General features: G+C 38.1%; 1 protein-coding gene across 1 annotated transcript in view; it reads right to left on the bottom strand.

Moving 5' to 3' along the window:
• Positions 1–21622, bottom strand: part of si:ch73-22o12.1 (nectin-2) — a 357045-nt gene that overhangs the window by 15643 nt on the left and 319780 nt on the right. The window contains exons 7-9 of the mRNA XM_062063883.1: positions 5177–5312; positions 2733–2793; positions 2555–2635 (exon numbers count right to left, since the gene is read on the bottom strand). Coding sequence (XP_061919867.1) covers positions 2555–2635; positions 2733–2793; positions 5177–5312 — 278 coding nt within the window. The remainder of the gene's footprint in view (positions 1–2554; positions 2636–2732; positions 2794–5176; positions 5313–21622) is intronic.

The raw sequence follows: 21622 nt of genomic DNA, 5'->3' as shown, positions 1-21622 counted from the left end.
TGACTCTCCTGTGGCTGTGATCGCAAATCAGTGGTCAAATCAGTGGTCAAAATCTTCAGACTTAACAAAAACTCCGGTAGCAGAAGCGGAGCTTTTTTTCTTTGCGTCCTTTCTCATTGACAGGAAGTTATTTGGATTTGGATTAGAATAGAATCACTGATGAAAAATGCATTATTATTTAGTTTGTCATTGTAACTAAAATATGTACTATATGTATCCAAAATAAGACATTTCCTTTACCTTGATTTCAGATATATAATCTGTTTTTTAAAATGTATTAAAAAGTAGATTTTCAGGTATTTCATCATTGTAAGCATAACTAATATGTGAGCTGTATTAATTGCAATAAACACAATTATCTGTCTACGAGGGCTGAATATTTTGGATTATTTTGATAAGTATATCTCAGATTTTAGTACACGACATTTATTACAAGCATATTGTTCTTACAGAAAGTGCTGGGTTAGAAAAAAATATATGTAACCACTAGATCAGTGATTCTCAGACTGTGGTATGCGTATTTCATCTAGTGGAACGCCAAATAATCAGTTAAATAAATAATCAAACACATTGTTACTGTTCAAACTGTGTGGAATGCAACAGTGGCCAAAAATATTAAATATATTTTTTAAATAAAACCTCCCTTGTTTTTCATTCATACGTAGGCCTATTACGCTACTATATTTTAATGTAGGTCATTATGGTGGTACTTGGAGAGCCAAGTGTTTCCTGAAGTTTGCGAACCATGCACTATAATATACAAAACCCAAAATCTGTGAAATTGTCACGTTGTGTAAATGGTAAATAAAAACAGAATACAATGATTTTCAAGTCCTTTTCAACTTATATTCAATCGAATAGACTGCAAAGTCAAGATACTTAACATTCAAACCGGAAAACGTTATTTTTTGCAAATATTGGCTCATTTGGGATTTGATGCCGGCAACATGTTTTATAAAAGCTGGCACAAGTGGCAAAAAAGACTGAGAAAGTTGAGGAACGCTCATCAAACATTTATTTGGAACATCCCACAGGTGAACGGGCTAATTGGGAACAGGTGGGTGCCATGATTGGGTATAAAAGCAGCTTCCATGAAATGCTCAGTCATTCACAAACAAGGATGGGGCGAGGGTCACCACTTGGTGAACAAATGCGTGAGCAAATTGTCGAACAGTTTAAGAACAACATTTCTCAACCAGCTATTGCAAGGAATTTAGGGATTTCACCATCTACGGTCCGTAATATCATCAAAAGCTTCAGAGAATCTGGAGAAATCACTGCATGGAACATTGCATGCCCGTGACCTTGGATCCCACAGGCGGTACTGCGTCAAAAACCGACATCAATGTGTAAAGGATATCACCACATGAGCTCAGGAACACTTCAGAAAACCACTGTCAGTAACTACAGTTTGTCAGTACATCTGTAAGTGCAAGTTAAAACTCTACTATGCAAAGCCAAAGCCATTTATCAACAACACCCAGAAACGCCGCCGGCTTCGCTGGGCCCGAGCTCATCTAAGATGGACTGATGCAAAGTGGAAAAGTGTTCTGTGGTCTGACAAGTCCACATTTCAAATTGTTTTTTGGAACTTTGACGTCGTGTCCTCCGGACCAAAGAGGAAAACAACTATTCAGATTGTTCTAGGGGCAAAGTTCAAAAGCTAGCACCTGTGATGGTATGGGGGTGTATTAGTGCCCAATGCATGGGTAACATACAGGATTTGGAGCAACATATGTTGCCATCCAAGCAACTTTATCATGGACGCCCCTGCTTATTTCAGCAAGACAATGCCAAGCCACGTGTTACAACAGCGTGGCTTCATAGTAAAAGAGTGCGGGTACTAGACTGGCCTGCCTGTAGTCCAAACCTGTCTCCCATTATGAAGCCTATAATAGCACAACGGAGACCCCCGGACTGTTGAACAACTTAAGCTGTACATCAAGCAAGAAAGGGAAAGAATTCCACCTGAGAAGCTTTAAAAATGTGTCTCCTCAGTTCCCAAACGTTTACTGAGTGTTGTTAAAAGGAAAGGCCATGTAACACAGTGGTGAAAATGCCCCTGTGCCAACTTTTTTGCAATGTGTTGCTGCCATTAAATTCTAAGTTAATGATTATTTGCCCCCCAAAAATGAAGGTTCTCAGTTGGAACATTAAATATCTTGTCTTTGCAGTCCATTCAATTGAATATAAGTTGAAAAGGATTTGCAAATCATTGTATTCTGTTTTTATTTACCGTTTACCAACTTCACTGGTTTTGGGTTTTGTACATTTATAGCAGAAATATCATGATATGAATGTGTAAATATGCTATACATATATATATATGCTAATTTTACTATAAAACCTGTTAAATCTGAGTAGTGTTAAAAGAGCGTTAATACATTGTATATACAAACATAATTACTAGAGTGCTGTGTGCATTAAACATGCATTAAAACTGGCATTGCATCACATAGTAATGATAATAAAAAGAAGAAAAACAAGCCGACATAATGAATATTTCAGAAGGACCGTTATGATCCTTGCATTTTTAAACCGCACGCTTCCTTACTGTGACTGGCTCCGCGTCCTGCGTGCTGTAATACTGCAGGGGGTGCTCCTCAGCCGCTGGCACGTTGTTTGTGATCACCTGCTGCATGCCAACAAAGCACAAAAGAATCGTTAAAAGGAAAGAAAATGACATGAAAAAACAAATCTTTCTGTTTTTCCTTTCGCCAAATAAAACTCACCGGCCTCCCAGCAGTGTTGTTGTTCTTCTTAGGCGGAGGGGGCTTGTATTTGGGGGGGCCGCTGCAAAATAAGTCATGTTGTATTCAAGCCGGTCACAATAACGTGTGTGTGTGTGTGTGTGTGTTAAAGTTAAAGTACCAATGATTGTCACACACACACTCGGTGTGGCGAAATTTGTCTTCTGAATTTGACCCATCCCCTTGATCACCCCCTGGGAGGTGAGGGGAGCAGTGAGCAGTAGCGGTGGCCGCGCCCGGGAATCATTTTTGGTGATTTAACCCCCAATTCCAAACCTTGATGCTGAGTGCCAAGCAGGGTAATGGTGTGTGTGTGTGTGTGTGTGTGTGTGTGTGTGTGTGTGTGTGTGTGTGTGTGTGTGTGTGTGTGTGTGTGTATTTCTACCCTTCTTGAGACATCAACAAGGAAAAGTAGCTTCCATATGAGGACGGGTGAACAAGTTAGGACATAAATGATGGTCCCAATACGGAAAAAAACATTGCATCTAATAGAGAATGTCTCATTTGCACCCCTGGTGGTGAAATCTATCAAAATGAGGGTGGTCCCAAAAAGGAGGGATTTTTCAAATTGACTGTGTGTCGGTTTTAAAAGTGCTCCCCCTATGGTCAACATATGAAATAAGTGTGTGTAAACATTTCAAGTATGGATGTCCGATATTATCGGCCGATAAATGCGTTAAAATGTAATATCGGAAATTATCAGTATCGTTTTTTTTATTATCTGTATCGTTTTTTTTTTGTTTTTTGTTTTTTTATTAAATCAACATAAAAAACACAAGATACACTTACAATTAGTGCACCAACCCAAAAAACCTTCCTCCCCCCATTTCTTTCTGTTATTAATATTCTGGTTCCTACATTATATATCAATATATATCAATACAGTCGGCAAGGGATACAGTCCGTAAGCACACATGATTGTGTGTGCTGCTGGTCCACTAATAGTACTAACCTTTAACAGTTAATTTTACTCATTTTCATTCATTACTAGTTTCTATGTAACTGTTTTTATATTGTTTTACTTTCTTTTTTATTCAAGAAAATGTTTTTAATTTATTTATCTTATTTTATTATTATTTTTAAAAAAGTACCTTATCTTCATAATAATGTGTTAAATCCACGACTGCATATATCGGTTGATATCGGTATCGGTAATTAAAGAGTTGGACAATATCGGAATATCGGATATCGGCAAAAAGCCATTATCGGACATCCCTAATTTCAAGTGGTCCCCCTCTGGCCAACATATGTAATAACAAGTGTGTGTAAGAAATGTAAATGCGCCCCCTTTGGCCAAAATGAATTAAAAAAAATAAAGAACTATGTATATAGAGACATACTGTAATAACGAAGTAAATAATGAAGATTAAAAACCAATTACAAACAAAACAAAAAAATGTTTTACTAAAAGCTTACCTTTTTTATATTGGCAGAGTATGTATATATTATTAATGTTGTAAATACAAATCTTTATATATCTAGAAAGTAGATATCCGATATTGTCCAACTCTTAATTACAGATTCCGATATCAACCGATACCGATATATACAGTCGTGGAATTAACACATTATTATGCCTCATTTTGTTGTGATGCCCCGCTGGATGCATTAAACAATGTAACAAGGTTTTCCAAAATAAATCAACTCAAGTTATGGAAAAAAAAAGCCAAAAATGGCACTGCCATATTTATTATTGAAGTCACAAAGTGCATTATTTTTTTCAACATGCCTCAAAACAGCAGCTTGGAATTTGGGACATGCTCTCCCTGAGAGAGCATGAGGAGGTTGAGGTGGGCGGGGTTGAGGTGGGGGGGGGGGGGGAGGGGTGTATATTGTAGCGTCTCGGAAGAGTTAGTGCTGCAAGGGGTTCTGGGTATTTGTTCTGTTGTGTTTATGTTGTGTTACGGTGCGGATGTCTTTGTCATTCTTGTTTGGTGTGGGTTCACAGTGTGGCGCATATTTGTAACAGTGTTAAAGTTGTTTATACAGACACCCTCAGTGTGACCTGTATGGCTGTTGACCAAGTATGATTGCATTCACTTGTGTGTGTGATAAGCCGTAAATATTATGTGATTGGGCCGGCACATAAAGGCAGTGCCTTTAAGGTTTATTGGCGCTCTGTACTTCTCCTTACGTCCGTGTACACAGCGGCGTTTTAAAAAGTCATACATTTTACTTTTTGAAACCGATACCAGTAATTTTGAAACTGATACTGATAATTTCCGATATTACATTTTAAAGCATTTATCGGCTGATAATATCGGACATCCCTACTAGAAAGGGTGGTCCTAAAGAGGTGGGCATTTTTTGGAGGTCTCAAGAAGGTAACAAATACAAGAAGTGTGTGTGTGTGTGTGTGTGTGTGTGTGTGTGTGTGTGTGTGTGTGTGTGTGTGTGTGTGTGTGTGTGGCAGACTATGCACTCACTCTCCATTGAGCTTCTTGTTGCGATGTTTGCGATACATGGCGATGGCAGTGCCGATGATGGCGAGGATGATAATGACGCCGATGATGGCGCCGATGATGCTGCCTGTGGTCGCACCTTTCTCCGGGAGACGGGTACCTGAGGAAAGAACGAATGTTTGATAAAAAAAAATGTATGACAAAGAGTTGTTAAAAGTAATTTCTGACATTGTTTATGCATTCGCAACCCTGCGCCAAGGAAAAAGCTACAAGTTGCCCAGCGGGGTTCATTGTGGTGATCTACGAACTATCGGACGTTGGTGTGGCAGAAGGATCCAGCAGCAACATACAAAAGCTTCCGCGTATATTTCCGTTCCCAGTTTGTGTGGTTTAACTGGTATATTGTGTTGTTTTGTTAAAGTTGGCGTTTTCTTTATGGAGTCTTGGCTGCTTGTTTCAAAGGATAGTTTTTTTTGCCAGAATATAAAACGCCAATTTTTTGACTTTTGACAAAAAAAGTCTAAAACATTAATTTTTTCTTGTCTTTTTTCTCAACAATTTTTTATTTATTTTTAAAACAGGTATTGAAAACCAAGAGTCATCTCATATTCGGGTAGTTGTGTTACATCCTATAACTCATGCACTCTTGAAGATAAACTATTAATACTATGTACACACACACACACACACATATATATATATATATATTAGAGATGTCCGATAATATTGGCCTGCCGATATTATCGGCCGATATATGCGTTAAAATGTAATATCAAAAATTATCGGTATCGGTTTTTTTTATTATCGGTATCGGTTTTTTATTTATTTTTATTTTTATTAAATCAACATAAAAAACACAAGATACACTTACAATTAGTGCACCAACCCAAAAAACCTCCCTCCCCCCATTTCTTTCTGTTATCAATATTCTGGTTCCTACATTATATATCAATATATATCAATACAGTCTGCAAGGGATACAGTCCGTAAGCACACATGATTGTGCGTGCTGCTGGTCCACTAATAGTACTAACCTTTAACAGTTAATTTTACTCATTTTCATTCATTACTAGTTTCTATGTAACTGTTTTTATATTGTTTTACTTTCTTTTTTATTCAAGAAAATGTTTTTAATTTATTTATCTTATTTTACTAATTTTTTTTAAAAAGTACCTTATCTTCACCATACCTGGTTGTCCAAATTAGGCATAATAATGTGTTAATTCCACGACTGCATACATCGGTTGATATCGGTATCGGTTGATATCGGTATCGGTAATTAAAGAGTTGGACAATATCGGAATATCGGCAAAAAGCCATTATCGGACATCCCTAATATATATATATATATCTGTATATATATATATATATATATATATATATATATATATATGTATATATATATATATATATATATATATATATATATATATATATATATATATATATATATATATATATATATATATATATATATATATATATATATATATATATATATATATATATATATATATATATATACAGGTATATGTACGTGTGGGAAAAATCACAAGACTATTTCATCTCTACAGGCCTGTTTCATGAGGGGTTTCCCTCAATCATCAGGAGATTTTTTATTTTTTATATATATATATACAGTACAGGCCAATTCAATGGGTTTTTCTTTATTTTCATGTCTATTTACAATGTAGATTGTCATTGAAGGCATCAAAACTATGAATGAACACATGTGGAGTTATGTACTTAACAAAAAAAGGTGAAATAACTGAAAACATGTTTCATATTCTAGTTTCTTCAAAATAGCAACCATTTGCTCTGATTACTATTTCGCACACTCTTGGCATTCTCTCGACGAACTTCAAGAGGTAGTCACCTGAAATGGTTTTCACTTCACAGGTTTGCTTGAAGCTCATCGAGAGAATGCCAAGAGTGTGCAACAAAGTAATCAGAGCAAAGAGTGGCTATTTTGAAGAAACTAGAATATAAAACATGTTTTCAGTTATTTCACCTTTTTTTGTTAAGTACATAACTCCACATGTGTTCATTCATAGTTTTGATGCCTTCAGTGACAATCTACAATGTAAATAGTCATGAAAATAAAGAAAACGCATTGAATGAGAAGGTGTGTCCAAACTTTTGGCCTGTATTGTATATATGTATTTGTTTATTTGAAGGACAATGTGCAGTTACATGAAAAATATGACCACATCAGATTTAGCACCATGCTCATTTCCATCTGTAGTCATTTTATGGCGCATTTAACATCCACAATTCAAATTACACAGGATTAAAGGTACACCACAAAATTGAACCATGAGCCAGAAGTGTTGTGAAAGTGTTTGCTGAAGGTACACTAAAACCCCACTCATTATCTTGCAGTATTCCCGGGAGGATTATGCAAACGAGGGGGCAGTTAAAGGGCAGAGAAGATGTGAAGATGGCCTGGTGTTGCGCTTCTTAATTGGACGCTTCATGATTGAATGTTTCTGCGGGTGTAATTACAACGCTGCTCTAACAATAGAATAAAATAACGTTCCCGTGTCGCATACGCAGTACTAACGTGTCTTCATGCCTACATGATCATATACACCTCATGCCATTGGGAATATTCACAAGAGTAATTAATAACCTTTCCGGGAAACCAGCACCCTCAACTTGACAGTATTCACTCATCTACTCTATTTAATCCATAAAATAATGATGTTTAATGAAATATCATAATTTCATTTAATTGAATGTGATTTTATGGTCCAATTATTTCTGAATAATTGAAACGATTAACCGTCACATTTAATTAAACCAAATAGCTTCTTGGCTTGGGTCCTTTTAGTGTTTATTGAATTAATGATTGTATAAGCGCATTTCTATGCATTGCTTATTACAAACTTTAGGAAATTAAAAAATGTATGCAATATTTAGTTTTTTTTGGTAGTTTTTAATGTTATTCTTTTACCCCCCAAAAGTGTGTATTATATATAATATACAAAAAAAAAATTCTATTTCATTTAAAAGTATTATTTTTAGATACAATTTTTAAAAATAAATTAAGGCGGATAAAACAGGCATTTAATACCTTTGATGTAGAGATGTCCAATAATATCGGACTGCCAATAATATCGGCCGATAAATGCTTTAAAATGTGATATCGGAAATGATCAGTATCGGTTTCAAAAAGTAAAATGTATGACTTTATAAAACGCCGCTGTGTACACGGACGTAGGGAGAAGTACAGAGCGCCAATAAACCTTAAAGGCACTGCCAGCAACTTGAGGGTTGCAGGTTCGATCCCCGCCTCCGCCATCCTAGTCACTGCCGTTGTGTCCTTGGGCAAGACACTTAACCCACCTGCTCCCAGTGCCACCCACACTGGTTTGAATGTAACTTAGATATTGGGTTTCACTATGTAAAGCGCTTTGAGTCACTTGAGAAAAAGCGCTATATAAATGTAATTCACTTCACTTCACTTCACTTTGTGTGCCGGCCCAATCACATAATATCTACGGCTTTTCACACACACACAAGTGAATGCAAGGCATACTTGATCAATAGCCATACAGATCACACTGAGGGTGTCCGTATAAACAACTTTAACGCTGTTACAAATATGCGCCACACTGTGAACCCACACCAAACAAGAATGGCAAACACATTTCGGGAGAACATCCGCACCGTAACACAACATAAACACAACAGAACAAATACCCAGAACCCCTTGCAGCACTAACTCTTCCGGGACGCTACAAAATACCTCCCCACCCCCCACCTCAACCTCCTCATGCTCTCTCAGGGAGAGCATGTCCCAAATTCCAAGCTGCTGTTTTGAGGCATGTTAAAAAAAATAATGCACTTTGTGACTTCAATAATAAATATGGCAGTGCCATGTTGGCATTTTTTTCCATAACTTGAGTTGATTTATTTTGGAAAACCTTGTTACATTGTTTAATGCATCCAGCGGGGCATCACAACAAAATTAGGCATACTAATGTGTTAATTCCACATGCGGCTCTTTAGCGCCGCCCTAGCGGCTCTCTGGAGCTTTTTTAAAAAATGTATGAAAAATGGAAAAAGATGAGGGGGAAAAAACATTTTTTTTGTGTTAATATGGTTTCTGTAGGAGGACAAGCATGACACAAACCTCCCTAATTGTTATAAAGCACACTGTTTATATTAAACATGCTTCACTGATTCGAGTATTTGGCGAGCGCCGTTTTGTCCTACTAATTTTGGCGGTCCTTGAACTCACCATATAGTTTGTTTACATGTTTAACTTTCTCCGACTTTCTAGGACGTGTTTTATGCAACTTCTTTTTCTGTCTCATTTTTGTCCACCACACTTTTAACGTTGTGCATGAGTGCACAAAGGTGAGTTTTGTTGATGTTATTGACTTGTGTGGAGTGCTAACCAGACATATTTGGTCACTGGATGACTGCAAGCTAATCGATGCTAACATGCTATTTAGGCTAGCTATATGTACATATTGCATCATTATGCCTCATTTGTAGCTATATTTGAGGTCATTTAGTTTCCTTTAAGTTCTCTTAATTCAATTTATATCTTATGACACACTATCTGTATGTAACAGGGCTTTTAATTTGTTGTGGCTCCAGACAGATTTGGTCACTGGATGACTGCAAGCTAATCGATGCTAACATGCTATTTAGGCTAGCTATATGTACATATTGCATCATTATGCCTCATTTGTAGCTATATTTGAGGTCATTTAGTTTCCTTTAAGTTCTCTTAATTCAATGTATATCTTATGACATACTATCTGTATGTAACAGGGCTTTTAATTTGTTGCGGCTCCAGACAGATTTGGTCACTGGATGACTGCAAGCTAATCGATGCTAACATGCTATTTAGGCTAGCTATATGTACACATTGCATCATTATGCCTCATTTGTAGGTATATTTGAGCTCATTTAGTTTCCTTTAAGTCCTCTTAATTCAATTTATATCTCATGACACACTATCTGTATGTAACAGGGCTTTTAATTTGTTGCGGCTCCAGACAGATTTGTTTTTGTATTTTTGGTCCAATATGGCTCTTTAAACATTTTGGGTTGCCGACCCCTGGTCTAGGAGTTGGCACTCCACCCTTTTCCGGGCGAGAACCATGGACTCGGACTTAGAAGTGCTGATTTTCAGTCGCTTCACACTCAGCTGTGAACTAATCCAGTGAGAGCTGAAGATCCTGGCCAGATGAAGCCATCAGGACCACATCAACTGCTAAAAGCAGAGACCTAATCCTGCAGCCACCAAACCGGATCCCCTCAACGCCCTGACTGCGCCTAGAAATTCTGTCCATAAAAGTTATGAACAGAATTTGTGACAAAGGGCAGCCGTGGCAGAGTCCAACCCTCCCTAAAAAATTAGTCCGATTTACTGCCGGCAATTCGGACCAAGCTCTGACACTGATCATAAAGGGAGCAGACGCCACAATCAGACAGTCCGATACCCCATACTCTCTGAGCACTCTCCACAGGACTTCCCGAGGGACACGGTCGAAGGCCTTGTCCAAGTCCACAAAGCACATGTAGACTGGTTGGGCAAACTCCCATGCACCCTCAAGGATCCTGCCAAGAGTATAGAGCTGGTCTACCGTTCCACGACCAGAACAAAAACCACACTGCTCCTCCTGAATCCGAGGTCCGACTATCCATCGTAGCCTCCTCTCCAGTACACCGGCAACACTGAGGAGTGTTAAGATAAATAAATATTATATTTTAAACAGACTGTATGAAATATCTTTAATTTAAAACCTTATTTTTTTTCAATTGAAAGTATTTTCTCCACACAATTATTATTAATTTCTTCAATAAATTAATCAGGAACTAAAAAAAAACTTATAGGGGAACTGCCCTTTCTTTTTTTAATGTTGTCAATCGTTCACAATCATTATGAGGGAAAAGAACACACGTCTTTTTTTTATTAGGATTTAAAAAATGATACAAATTGCTTGAAATATGTGGCTAATGGGAGTCACCATTGTAACCTTCAAAGCACTCTAAAATAATTTCAAAACTCTCCATCGACGTTTTATGTACACACTGCAAGTCTATATATAATGTAGTAACAGACACATTCATAACAATATGTAATATGTACACTATTTACCGTATTCTTCAGCGCATGTATCTTTGTTTCCATAGCAGCGCACATCCGACTGCTGCCGACAAATGTTTGTTCCTACTTCCGGAATCAAACATGTGTGTGTTCTAACCATGGCAGAATTTATAACAGATAACAAAGACGACAATTTTTGGACAGATGAGGATTCATAACCTTATTTTTTTGAAGCTAAATATACTGAGGATGAACTAATGCTTTTAGTAGCCAGCACCAAGGAAGAGTGAGACGTTGGAGCAGACGGAAGCCGACAAAGTGAGGTGAAAGCGATTTTGACGCTATAATTATGGAACTTGGAGACAAGCTATTTCGACATAAATGGATTGCTTACCCAAAATCAACAGGAAACGTCCCCGGCCAGCTGGACCAAACAGTCGAGTGAGTCACTTTAATATCGACCATGATACACGCAGCACGACATATCAGTCAGTACAGATTTGTGCATTACAAATTCAAACGTGTTTTGTGTTGACATAGAAGCTAGCTTATCTCTTGCCATAGTTAGCTTTTACAACTAATATCGAGGCAAAGCGATGTGTTACTACGCTGAAAAAAATAGTTCCTCGGTGCTCGCTCTAACAATAACAATGTCGCTATAGCTTGGTTATTATACAGGTTATGGAACGTAAATGAAGTATTGTTGACGGTTTTTGAATGCATTTTTAAATTGATTTAGAGGTAGAATTGATTGCTCCCATTAGCTGCATTGCTAGAAAAATAGAAGAATAGAATAGAATGGACTTTATTGTCATTATATGTGCACATAACGAGATTAAGGACTCCAATTTAAGGTGCGGTAGTGGGAACAAATATGGGGTAAAAATAAATTACACAACAGTTAATAAAGAAAAAACTAACAATTGAAATAAACAGACTACTATCCACTAAAAATAATAAGCAATCCTGTACAATATACAAAACACTATAGAAATACAAAATACTGTACAATATACCGAACAAGACAAGAGTACCGGAGTAATAAATAACAACCAGTGTCGGACGTATTGCACTCGAAGGGTGATATTGCACAGTAGGGTATTAGGGTAGGATATTAGCCACCTAGAACGAGTCGATTTTTACAAAAAAAATAAACTTTTTGTCTTCTCGTCCCTCATAATGATTGGGAACGATGGGCAAAATTCCAAAAAAACTGCAGTTCCCCTTTATCCATCCATCCATTTTCTACCGCTTGTCCCGTTCGGGGTCGCGGGTATCCGAGGTGGTTTGAAATACAAATCCGTGAACCACAATAGAAAAAGGAGAGAGTGTGGAATCCAATGAGCCAGCTTGTACCTAAGTTACGGTCAGAGCGAAAAAAGATGCGTCCTGCACTGCACTCTAGTCCTTCACCCTCACGTTCCTCATCCACGAATCTTTCATCCTGGCTGAAATTAATGGGGTAATCGTCGCTTTCTCGGTCCGAATCGCTCTCGCTGCTGGTGTAAACAATGGGGAAATGCGAGGAGCCTTTCAACCTGTGACGTCACGCTACTTCCGGTACAGGCAAGGCTTTTTTTTTTATCAGCGACCAAAAGTTGCGAACTGGAGCCTATCTCAGCTGCATTCGCGCCTTTAATCAAATTAATTTATAGACATGTCATCAAACAAAATAAATAATACATAACGTAATTCATTATCAAATCAAATTTTCCATTTAAAAAGTTTTTCACAAAAATAGAGAATTTACTAATAAAGCTTCAGATGATAATTCCGCAAATGGTTAATAATGGCGGTGCTAATATATGTAATTAGTTGAATGAAATCATCTCTCTATTAGTCTTTTGGCATAGTAAAGGCCTCCTGGAAAGAGATTAATGAGCAATTATATATGCATGGCATTTTGGATCTGTCTTTTTTCCCTCCCCTCAAAAATATTTGGCATGCGAGCCTTCAATTCTACATGTCATGTCATCCACCTGCCACATGGTGGTGCTGTGCCTCCCTAAATATAAAACACAGGAGGAGGGGAAAAAAAACCACCACTCCTTTCTCTCTCTCCACCACTTGTGTGTGATTGTTGCCTCATTTCAACAATTGTGTCTTTCCATCATTACACCATCCACCTCCATTTGTTTCATCTCAACCCGCTGTGAGGAAAAGGTCCCACTTCTTTGACTCCCTCCCCCTTTTCATTTGAACGGATGCCATTATCCCGCCAGTGTCGTGTTCTCCCTCAGCAGGTCGCAGGCAGACATCTGATAACCTCTGCTAGAGGCAGGGAATTTACAGCATGGAGGTGCACAGCCTGTGTCAGTGTGAAGGGAGCGCGCCCTCAGTGTCGGCCCGCACACATGCAGGTCTATTCCATAGTGGAGTAACGACACAGTGTGTGTGTGTGTGTGTGTGTGTGTGCCTGAGGACACACACACATTTATATACGGTATATAGACGACCTCCATGACATATACGCTCATTAATGCATGCAGCGTCACTTTATGGCAACTAGAACATTGCAATTCACTGTTGGCGCCCACAGTTGGAATGCTAAGTCGAAATGAATTCATTGATCACAACATACCACAGAAACACCCTTTATTCAGGGGTTGGCAACCCAAAGTGTTGAAAGAGACATATTAGACCAAAAATACAAACAAAAAAATCTGTCTGGAGTCGCAAAAAATTAAAGGCCTTCAATGAGTTAGTGTTTTTCAACGTGTTTTGAGCCCAGGCACATTTTTTGCATTGAAAAAATGCGGAGGCACACCCATACTTGCCAACATTGTCCCGTCTTGTCTCCCTGTAACGTATGTCTGCTCTTAGTGGGACTGTGCCGGAAATGACATTTCAGTTGTTATGTGTCTTGTACATGTTAAAGAATGGACAATAATAAAGCATCTTGAATCTTGAACTTGATGCAGTTTAATGTTGATTAACGTGGACCCCGACTTAAACAAGTTGAAAAACGTATTCGGGTATTACCGTTTAGTGGTCAATTGTACGGAATATGTACTGTACTGTGCAATTTACTAATAAAAGTCTCAATCAATCAATCAATCAAAAAAAGCACTTCATATGTAGAAAGGTTTTGTTAAGAAACCATTCTGAGCCTTATCTTATTTAGTTTTTATTTTATATATGTCATACTTGCCAACCCTCCCGTTTTTACCGGGAGACTCCCGGTATTCAGCGCCTCTCCCGATAACCTCCCGGCAGAAATTTTCTCCCGACAAAACTCCCGGTATTCAGCAAGAGCTGGAGGCCACGCCCCCTCCAGCTCAATGCGGACCTGAGTGGGGACAGCCAGTTCTCACGTCCGTTTTCCCACAATATAAACAGATTGCCTGCCCAATGACGTCATAACTGTAGAATGATCGAGGGCGAGTTCTTGGTTTCTTATGTGGGTTTATTGTTGGGCAGTTTCATTAACGTCCTCCCAGCGCGGTAACAACACACAACAACAGCAGTCACGTTTAGTCTACCATAAAGCAGTCCGTCTGCCGTAAATAGCAATGTTGTGACACTCTTAAACAGGACAATACTGCCATCTACTGGATAGCCTCCAGAACACTGAAATTCAAGTATTTCTTTTATTTATATGTATAATATATATATATATATATATATATATATATATATATAATATATATATATATATATATATATATATATATATATATATATATATATAGTTATACAATTCACTTAAAGTCAAGTATTTCATACATATATACATATATATATATATATATATATATATATATATATATATATATATATATATATATATATATATATATATATATATGAAATACTTGAGTTGGTGAATTCTAGCTTAAATATATTCCCCTCTTAACCACGCCCCCAACCGCACCCCACCCTTCCACCCCACCTCCCGGTATCGGAGGTCTCAAGGTTGGCAAGTATGTATATGTTGACCACATTAACCCTGGGAATGGACCCTGTGTGTATATGTATGTTATGTCATTGTTAACAAATTTGGTAAATAAATAACCAAAAAATTTATTATTTTGTTGTTTTCTTACTGTACCGAAAATGAACCGAACCGTGACCTCTAAAACGAGGTACGTACCGAACCGAAATTTTTGTGTACCGTTACACCCCTAATATTTAATGGACCACAATGTAAACAAGCCTTTTGGCTTTTTGTGCCATCCATTTGCCTTTTTAAAGCATTACAGCAGGGGTGTCAAACGTACGGCCCGAGGGCCGGATCAGGCCCGCGAACAGGTTTTATCCGGCCCGCGGGATGAGTTTGCCAAGTATAAAAATTAACCGGAAATTTTTGAATGAAAGAAACAGCTGTTCTAAATGTGTCCACTGGATGTCGCAATAGCAACAACAATTTTTTGTATCTTTGTAGATGACGCTACATATGTACAAAATAAAGCACATGATGTTAGTGCACCAGTCGAGGTAAATGATCCAACTACATAAATAACATCCTGTAATTTGATTTTGATTAGGGATGTCCGATAATGGCTTTTTGCCGATATCCGATATGCCGATATTGTCCAACTCTTTAATTACCGATACCGATATCAACCGATACCGATATCAACCGATATATACAGTCGTGGAATTAACACATTATTATGCCTAATTTGGACAACCAGGTATGGTGAAGATAAGGTACTTTTTAAAAAAATTAATAAAATAAAATAAGATAAATAAATTAAAAACATTTTCTTGAATAAAAAAGAAAGTAAAACAATATAAAAACAGTTACATAGAAACTAGTAATTAATGAAAATTTGTAAAATTAACTGTTAACGGTTAGTATTATTAGTGGACCAGCAGCACGCACACTCACGTGTGCTTACGGACTGTATCCCTTGCAGACTGTATTGATATATATTGATATATAATGTAGGAACCACAATATTAATAACAGAAAGAAACAACCCTTTTGTGTGAATGAGTGTAAATGGGGTGGGTTGGTGCACTAATTGTAAGTGTATCTTGTGTTTTTTATGTGGATTTAATAAAAAAAAAATTAAAAAAAATGATGATACTGATAATAAAAAAAACGATACCGATAATTTCCGATATTACATTTGAACACATTTATCGGCCGATAATATCGGCAGACCGATATTATCGGACATGTCTAATTTTGATATAATTTTTTTATCTTGATTAACACCAATGAGTTGACTGATGAACATTATCACATCATTTATTCAGAAAATATAAATAACGACAAATAAACTATTAATCGCAACATGTAAGTGTAAAAAAAACAAAACAACAACATTATGATTTTTACAATTTCAGAATGTGCTTGTTCTATTTTTAAACAAAGAAAACAATCTGAAGTTGTCTTTATTTTTAAGTTATCGTGCCGTGATTCTACCAGTCCGGCCCACTTGGGAGTAGATTTTTCTCCATTTGGCCCCCCCATCTAAAATGAGTTTGACACCCCTGCATTACAGGGATTCAATTCTTTAAGATGTCAATAAACATCTCAATCAATCAATCAATCAATCAATCAAAATAACCTCCACGTTTAATACGAGGCTAAGGAATGTTCAAATATTAGCAACACAGTTGGGAGGTTCCATTGTGTGATGCGTGACATTGGCACAATCTGTGTGAATCATTTGGAAGTTCTTTGCTCAACATTTGGTAGCAAAAAAAAAAAAAAAGTTTCTGGCTGTACAAAACATCAGCATTGGCGCGAGTGCTCGTCTCTCAGCAAGACACAATAAGGAGGAGGAGGCGCGATACGCCGCATTGCATCACGAGCACAGCCTCTGACATTATTTACACAAACACCAAGCTCAGCCGAGTGACCTTTGACCCGCTGCTGTTCCTACCCAACCCACTCAGACACACACTTACGCACACATGCATATTTAACAGGTAGGCACAAATGAAGTGCAGCTTAGTGGGAGAGCAGAAAGCACTTCAGCGGAATCGAGTAGAGTTTTTTTGTGCATGTCTTTTTTTTTTCTTTCTCTGAGTGCACATTTCAAGTTAACAAGTGAAAAGGTCACCGTTGTTCCTTTTGGGCGGATCAATGCGAGAAGCAGCCTGTTAGTTACACATGTATACCTCCTTCTATCCTCCACGACGTGACCAGCCAGCCAACCATACACCACACCAGCGCTCTCCCACAGGGCTCGGAGGAGGTGGAGGGATGGATGGATGGATGGATGGATGGATGGAGTGGGAGTAGAGAAAGAGGAAGGAAACTGTCGGAAAATTACTGCAGATGCACTTCAGCTTCAAGTTGGGAAAACTGTCAGGGTATTTGACGCATGGATAGCAACAACCTAAAGATACCTACATTTTGGATCAAGGGCGCTGTACAGTATAGACTTAGACTCAGACTAACTTTATTGAGCCACAAGGGAAATTGCTCTGCACAGTAGCTCAGTTACAAAGGATGGAAAAGGTAAGGATGGAAAGGATAATGCAGGTATAAAGTAGACTAAAAATGAACCATCGTAGCAATATAAAATAGAACATATGTAATATTTACATATTAAATACACAGTATATAATATATACTGATATATTATTGTTTTGTATGATATATACAATATATAACAAATCCCAATTACCATGTAACAGCTGCAGCATAAAATAGAGAATAGATCCAGCAGAAAATATACATTACAAACAAAGAGAGGTAGCTACTCAGTGGTTAGAGTGTCCGCCCTGAGATGGGTAGGTTGTGAGTTCAAACCCCGGCCGAGTCATACCAAAGACTATAAAAATGGGACCCATTACCTCCCTACTTGGCAATCAGCATCAAGGGTTGGAATTGGGGGTTAAATCACCAAAAATTATTCCCCGGGAGCGGCCACCACTGCTGCCCACTGCTCCCCTCACCTCCCAGGGGGTGAACAAGGGAATGGGTCGAATGCAGAGGACAAATTTCACCACACCTAGTGTGTGTGTGACAATCATTGGTACTTTAACTGTAACATGGACGCGGTCAGGTAATAGACAAATATCATCTATTGCTGTATGGCGAGTGATTATACAGCTGCATGGAGTGCGGAATGAAGGAGTTCTTGAATCGAACACTGTGGGAACAAATAGTATAACTCTGGTATGACTTGAGCACGTTCATTAACCTTTCATCATGATCCAGATGCTGGTCCGGCCGTCCATCCATCCATCCATCTATCTATCCGTCCATCCATCCCGAGGGTGATCCCGAGTCGATACAAGGCCAGCTGGGAGACAGTCTCCCCAACGTGACCTCCTACCAGCCAGACGTACCCTAAACACCTCCCCGGGGAGGCGTTCGGCGTGGCATCCTGACCAGATGCCCGAACCACCTCATCTGGCTCCTCTCGATGTGGAGGAGCATCGGCTTTACTCTGAGCTCCTCCTGCATGACAGAGCTTCTCACCCTATCTCTCAGGGAGAGCCCCGCCACCCGACGGAGGAAACTCATTTCTGCCGCTTGTACCCGTGATCTTGTCCTTTCGGTCGCTTAACCCAAAGCTCAAGACCATAGATGATGATGGGAAAGTAGATCGACCGGTAAATTGAGAGCTTCGCCTTCCGGTCCAGCTCCTTCTTCACCACAATGGATCGATGAAGGGTCCGCATCATTGCAGACAATCACGATCCACTCTTCCCTCACTCCTGAACAAGACTCAGATGTACTTGTACTCCCCCACTTGGGGAAAACATCTCGTCCCTAACCCGGAGACGGCACTGCACCCTTTTATGGCCGCGAACCATGGACTCGGACCTGGACGTGCTGACTTTCATCCCTGCTGCTGGTAAGGATCTAAAATAAGTGCTAAATTTGCACTTCCCACAGCTAGCAACACCAATGTATATAATAACATCAATGAAGGACTTATCTTCTTTCTAATCCTTTTTGGACATGTTGAAATGTGAGACTGCACGTGTGATGTGCCGCTTTGTGCTTAAAATCACTGACTCACTCAGTAACAAAACAACGAGCTACCTAACAGACTAACCAATCAATAGTCAGCCTAGTTTTAACAAAGAAACAAACGACCAAGCGACGACCAAAACAATAATTTCTTAATGAAGGTTTATTTGTACAGCACCCATACAACATCACAATGGTGCCCGCGGTCCTTTACAGCAGTGGTCCCCAACCTTTTTGTAGCTGCGGACCGGTCAATGCTTGAAAATTTCTCCCACGGACAAATTAAAAAAAAAAAAAAAAAAATGTTTGTATTGTATTTGTTGTATTTCTTTATGGAAATTTTTTTTTTTTTTTTTTTTTTTTTTTCCATAAAGAAATACAACGATGTGTGTTTACGGACTGTATACCTGCAGACTGTATTGATCTATATTGATATATAATGTATATATTGTGTTTTTTATGTTGATTTAATTTAAAAAAAAAAAAAAAATGTTTTTTTTTTTTTAAAATTTCTTGTGCGGCCCGGTACCAATCGGTCCGGTGGTTGGGGACCACTGCTTTACAGGACAAACAGGTTAAAAACAAGCAAGAACAGGGCACAAATGTTTAAAATACTTGCATATTAAAACAGTTTTGTGCATCTGTTAAGCACTTTAAATTGCCTTGTTTATGAATTGTGCTCAACAGATTGAACCACCTTGATTGAACAATTAAATAAATTGCGTTCATCTTGAGATAGATAGATGCAAAATTATTATTGTGTTCGGACTGAGTTTTTTGTGTAAGAGAGGTTTCTTACCTGCTAACACCATGCACTGGGATGAGGGGCCACACATGCGTCGGCATACCTGGGACGCTGTCCTCCATCGGCAATGCCAAGGCGGAGAACAGGTATGGCCGGGCCGGGGAACTTTATTTTGAAAGTTTTCCCGACCCCCTCAGCTGTTTTTAGACATGTCAAATCAGGAAGCCACAACAGCTCTCACAAAGGCTGGAGTGTCAGCAGGTAAGAAAACTCTTTGTCTGAACACATCATTTTGGTCCATTGATTGAACAATCGACAAAGCAACATCCATCCATCCATCCATTTTCTACCGCTTGTCCCTTTCGGGGTCGCGGAGGGTGCTGGAGCGTACAAATTAAATCCGCAACTGAATAACCAAACTAATTACCTAACGACCAACTAACCAAAACGATGTACTTTAAGTATATTACTACTACCTTCGAACAAAACAAAAAACTACATATCAACCCACCTACTGTACTGTACCTTTACCAACTAACTAACTAATGGCAAACTAACAAGCAGACTGACCCAATAACCTTCAATAGCCAACTACGAGCTGACGTGGTAGCAACCTGCCTACCAACCTGACTGACATTACTGACAGACCAACTAACAACAAACTATCTACCGAACTAAGAACGGAAGAAACAACAAAAAAACAACTTGATTGAACGATTGATCCCCGCGACCCCGAGAGGGACAAGCGGTAGAAAATGGATGGATGGAAGAAGGATTGATAAACCAACAAACTACCAACCTGACTGAACCTTCCCACCTAATGACCAACATGTACCTAACGATGTACCAAATAAGTGTCAATACAACTACTACTGTTTCAATGTCCATTTCTCTGATGATGCAATTGTTGATGACTGAAGTGCTGATATCAACCCCAGTGTTACCCACACATTCATTTATTTGTGGCGGCCCCGCCACGAAAGAATTACGTCCGCCACAAATAAAAATTAAAAAAAATTAAAAAATAAATATATATATATATATATATATTTTTTTGTCCTGTCCAGCTTCTCAGGCAAATCATATAGTTGATGTAGATGCCCATATAGGCTGTTCAGATGTACTTTACAAAAGAGACGTGTAGGATACTTCTCTTGTTACCTTATTTGTATTTGACCACTACAGTTTTCTGTTTATTTGTTACTGACTGTGGCAGGACACCTCTGCCTCTGTTTCACTTTATGTTGCTGGTAAATAATATGGTTGTAGTAGTAGGCTAAAGTAAAATTATTTAGTATGCACTAATTAAAGGGGCAGAGCTTTAAGAGACATTTTAGCTTTTATATTTTATAAGATATATTTTTTGTAAGAACCACAATTAATAAATATATTTCAGTGAATAACTTATTGTTCATATCTGTATATAAATATGTACATAAAGTGTTGTAATTGGGGAAAATGTTGCATATTTAAATTCTTTTTTTTTTTTTTTTAAAGAAGGGCTAAAATGAACAAACAAGGAACATAATAAACAACAACACAAGTTATAATTGACGGATGGATCTGAAGTTGATCTCGGGACTATTGTGTTAACAGTTTTTTAAAAAATTACGATTTATTTTTTAACACTTTACTGAGCAGGACCCTTTTGGATCCCCAATAATTTTAGTGGGACTTTTTTTTTTTTTAAGTGTCGTTGCTGAAAAAAAAAAAATACATTAAAATCAGTGTTGTTATGAGTTATGTTATGAGCTCCAATTATTATAT

This window comes from Entelurus aequoreus, linkage group LG11, assembly GCF_033978785.1.
Source record: "Entelurus aequoreus isolate RoL-2023_Sb linkage group LG11, RoL_Eaeq_v1.1, whole genome shotgun sequence".
NCBI classification, from domain to species: domain Eukaryota; kingdom Metazoa; phylum Chordata; class Actinopteri; order Syngnathiformes; family Syngnathidae; genus Entelurus; species Entelurus aequoreus.
The sequence above is the reverse complement of the archived record's forward strand: the minus strand, read 5'-3'. Positions and strand labels throughout refer to the sequence as shown.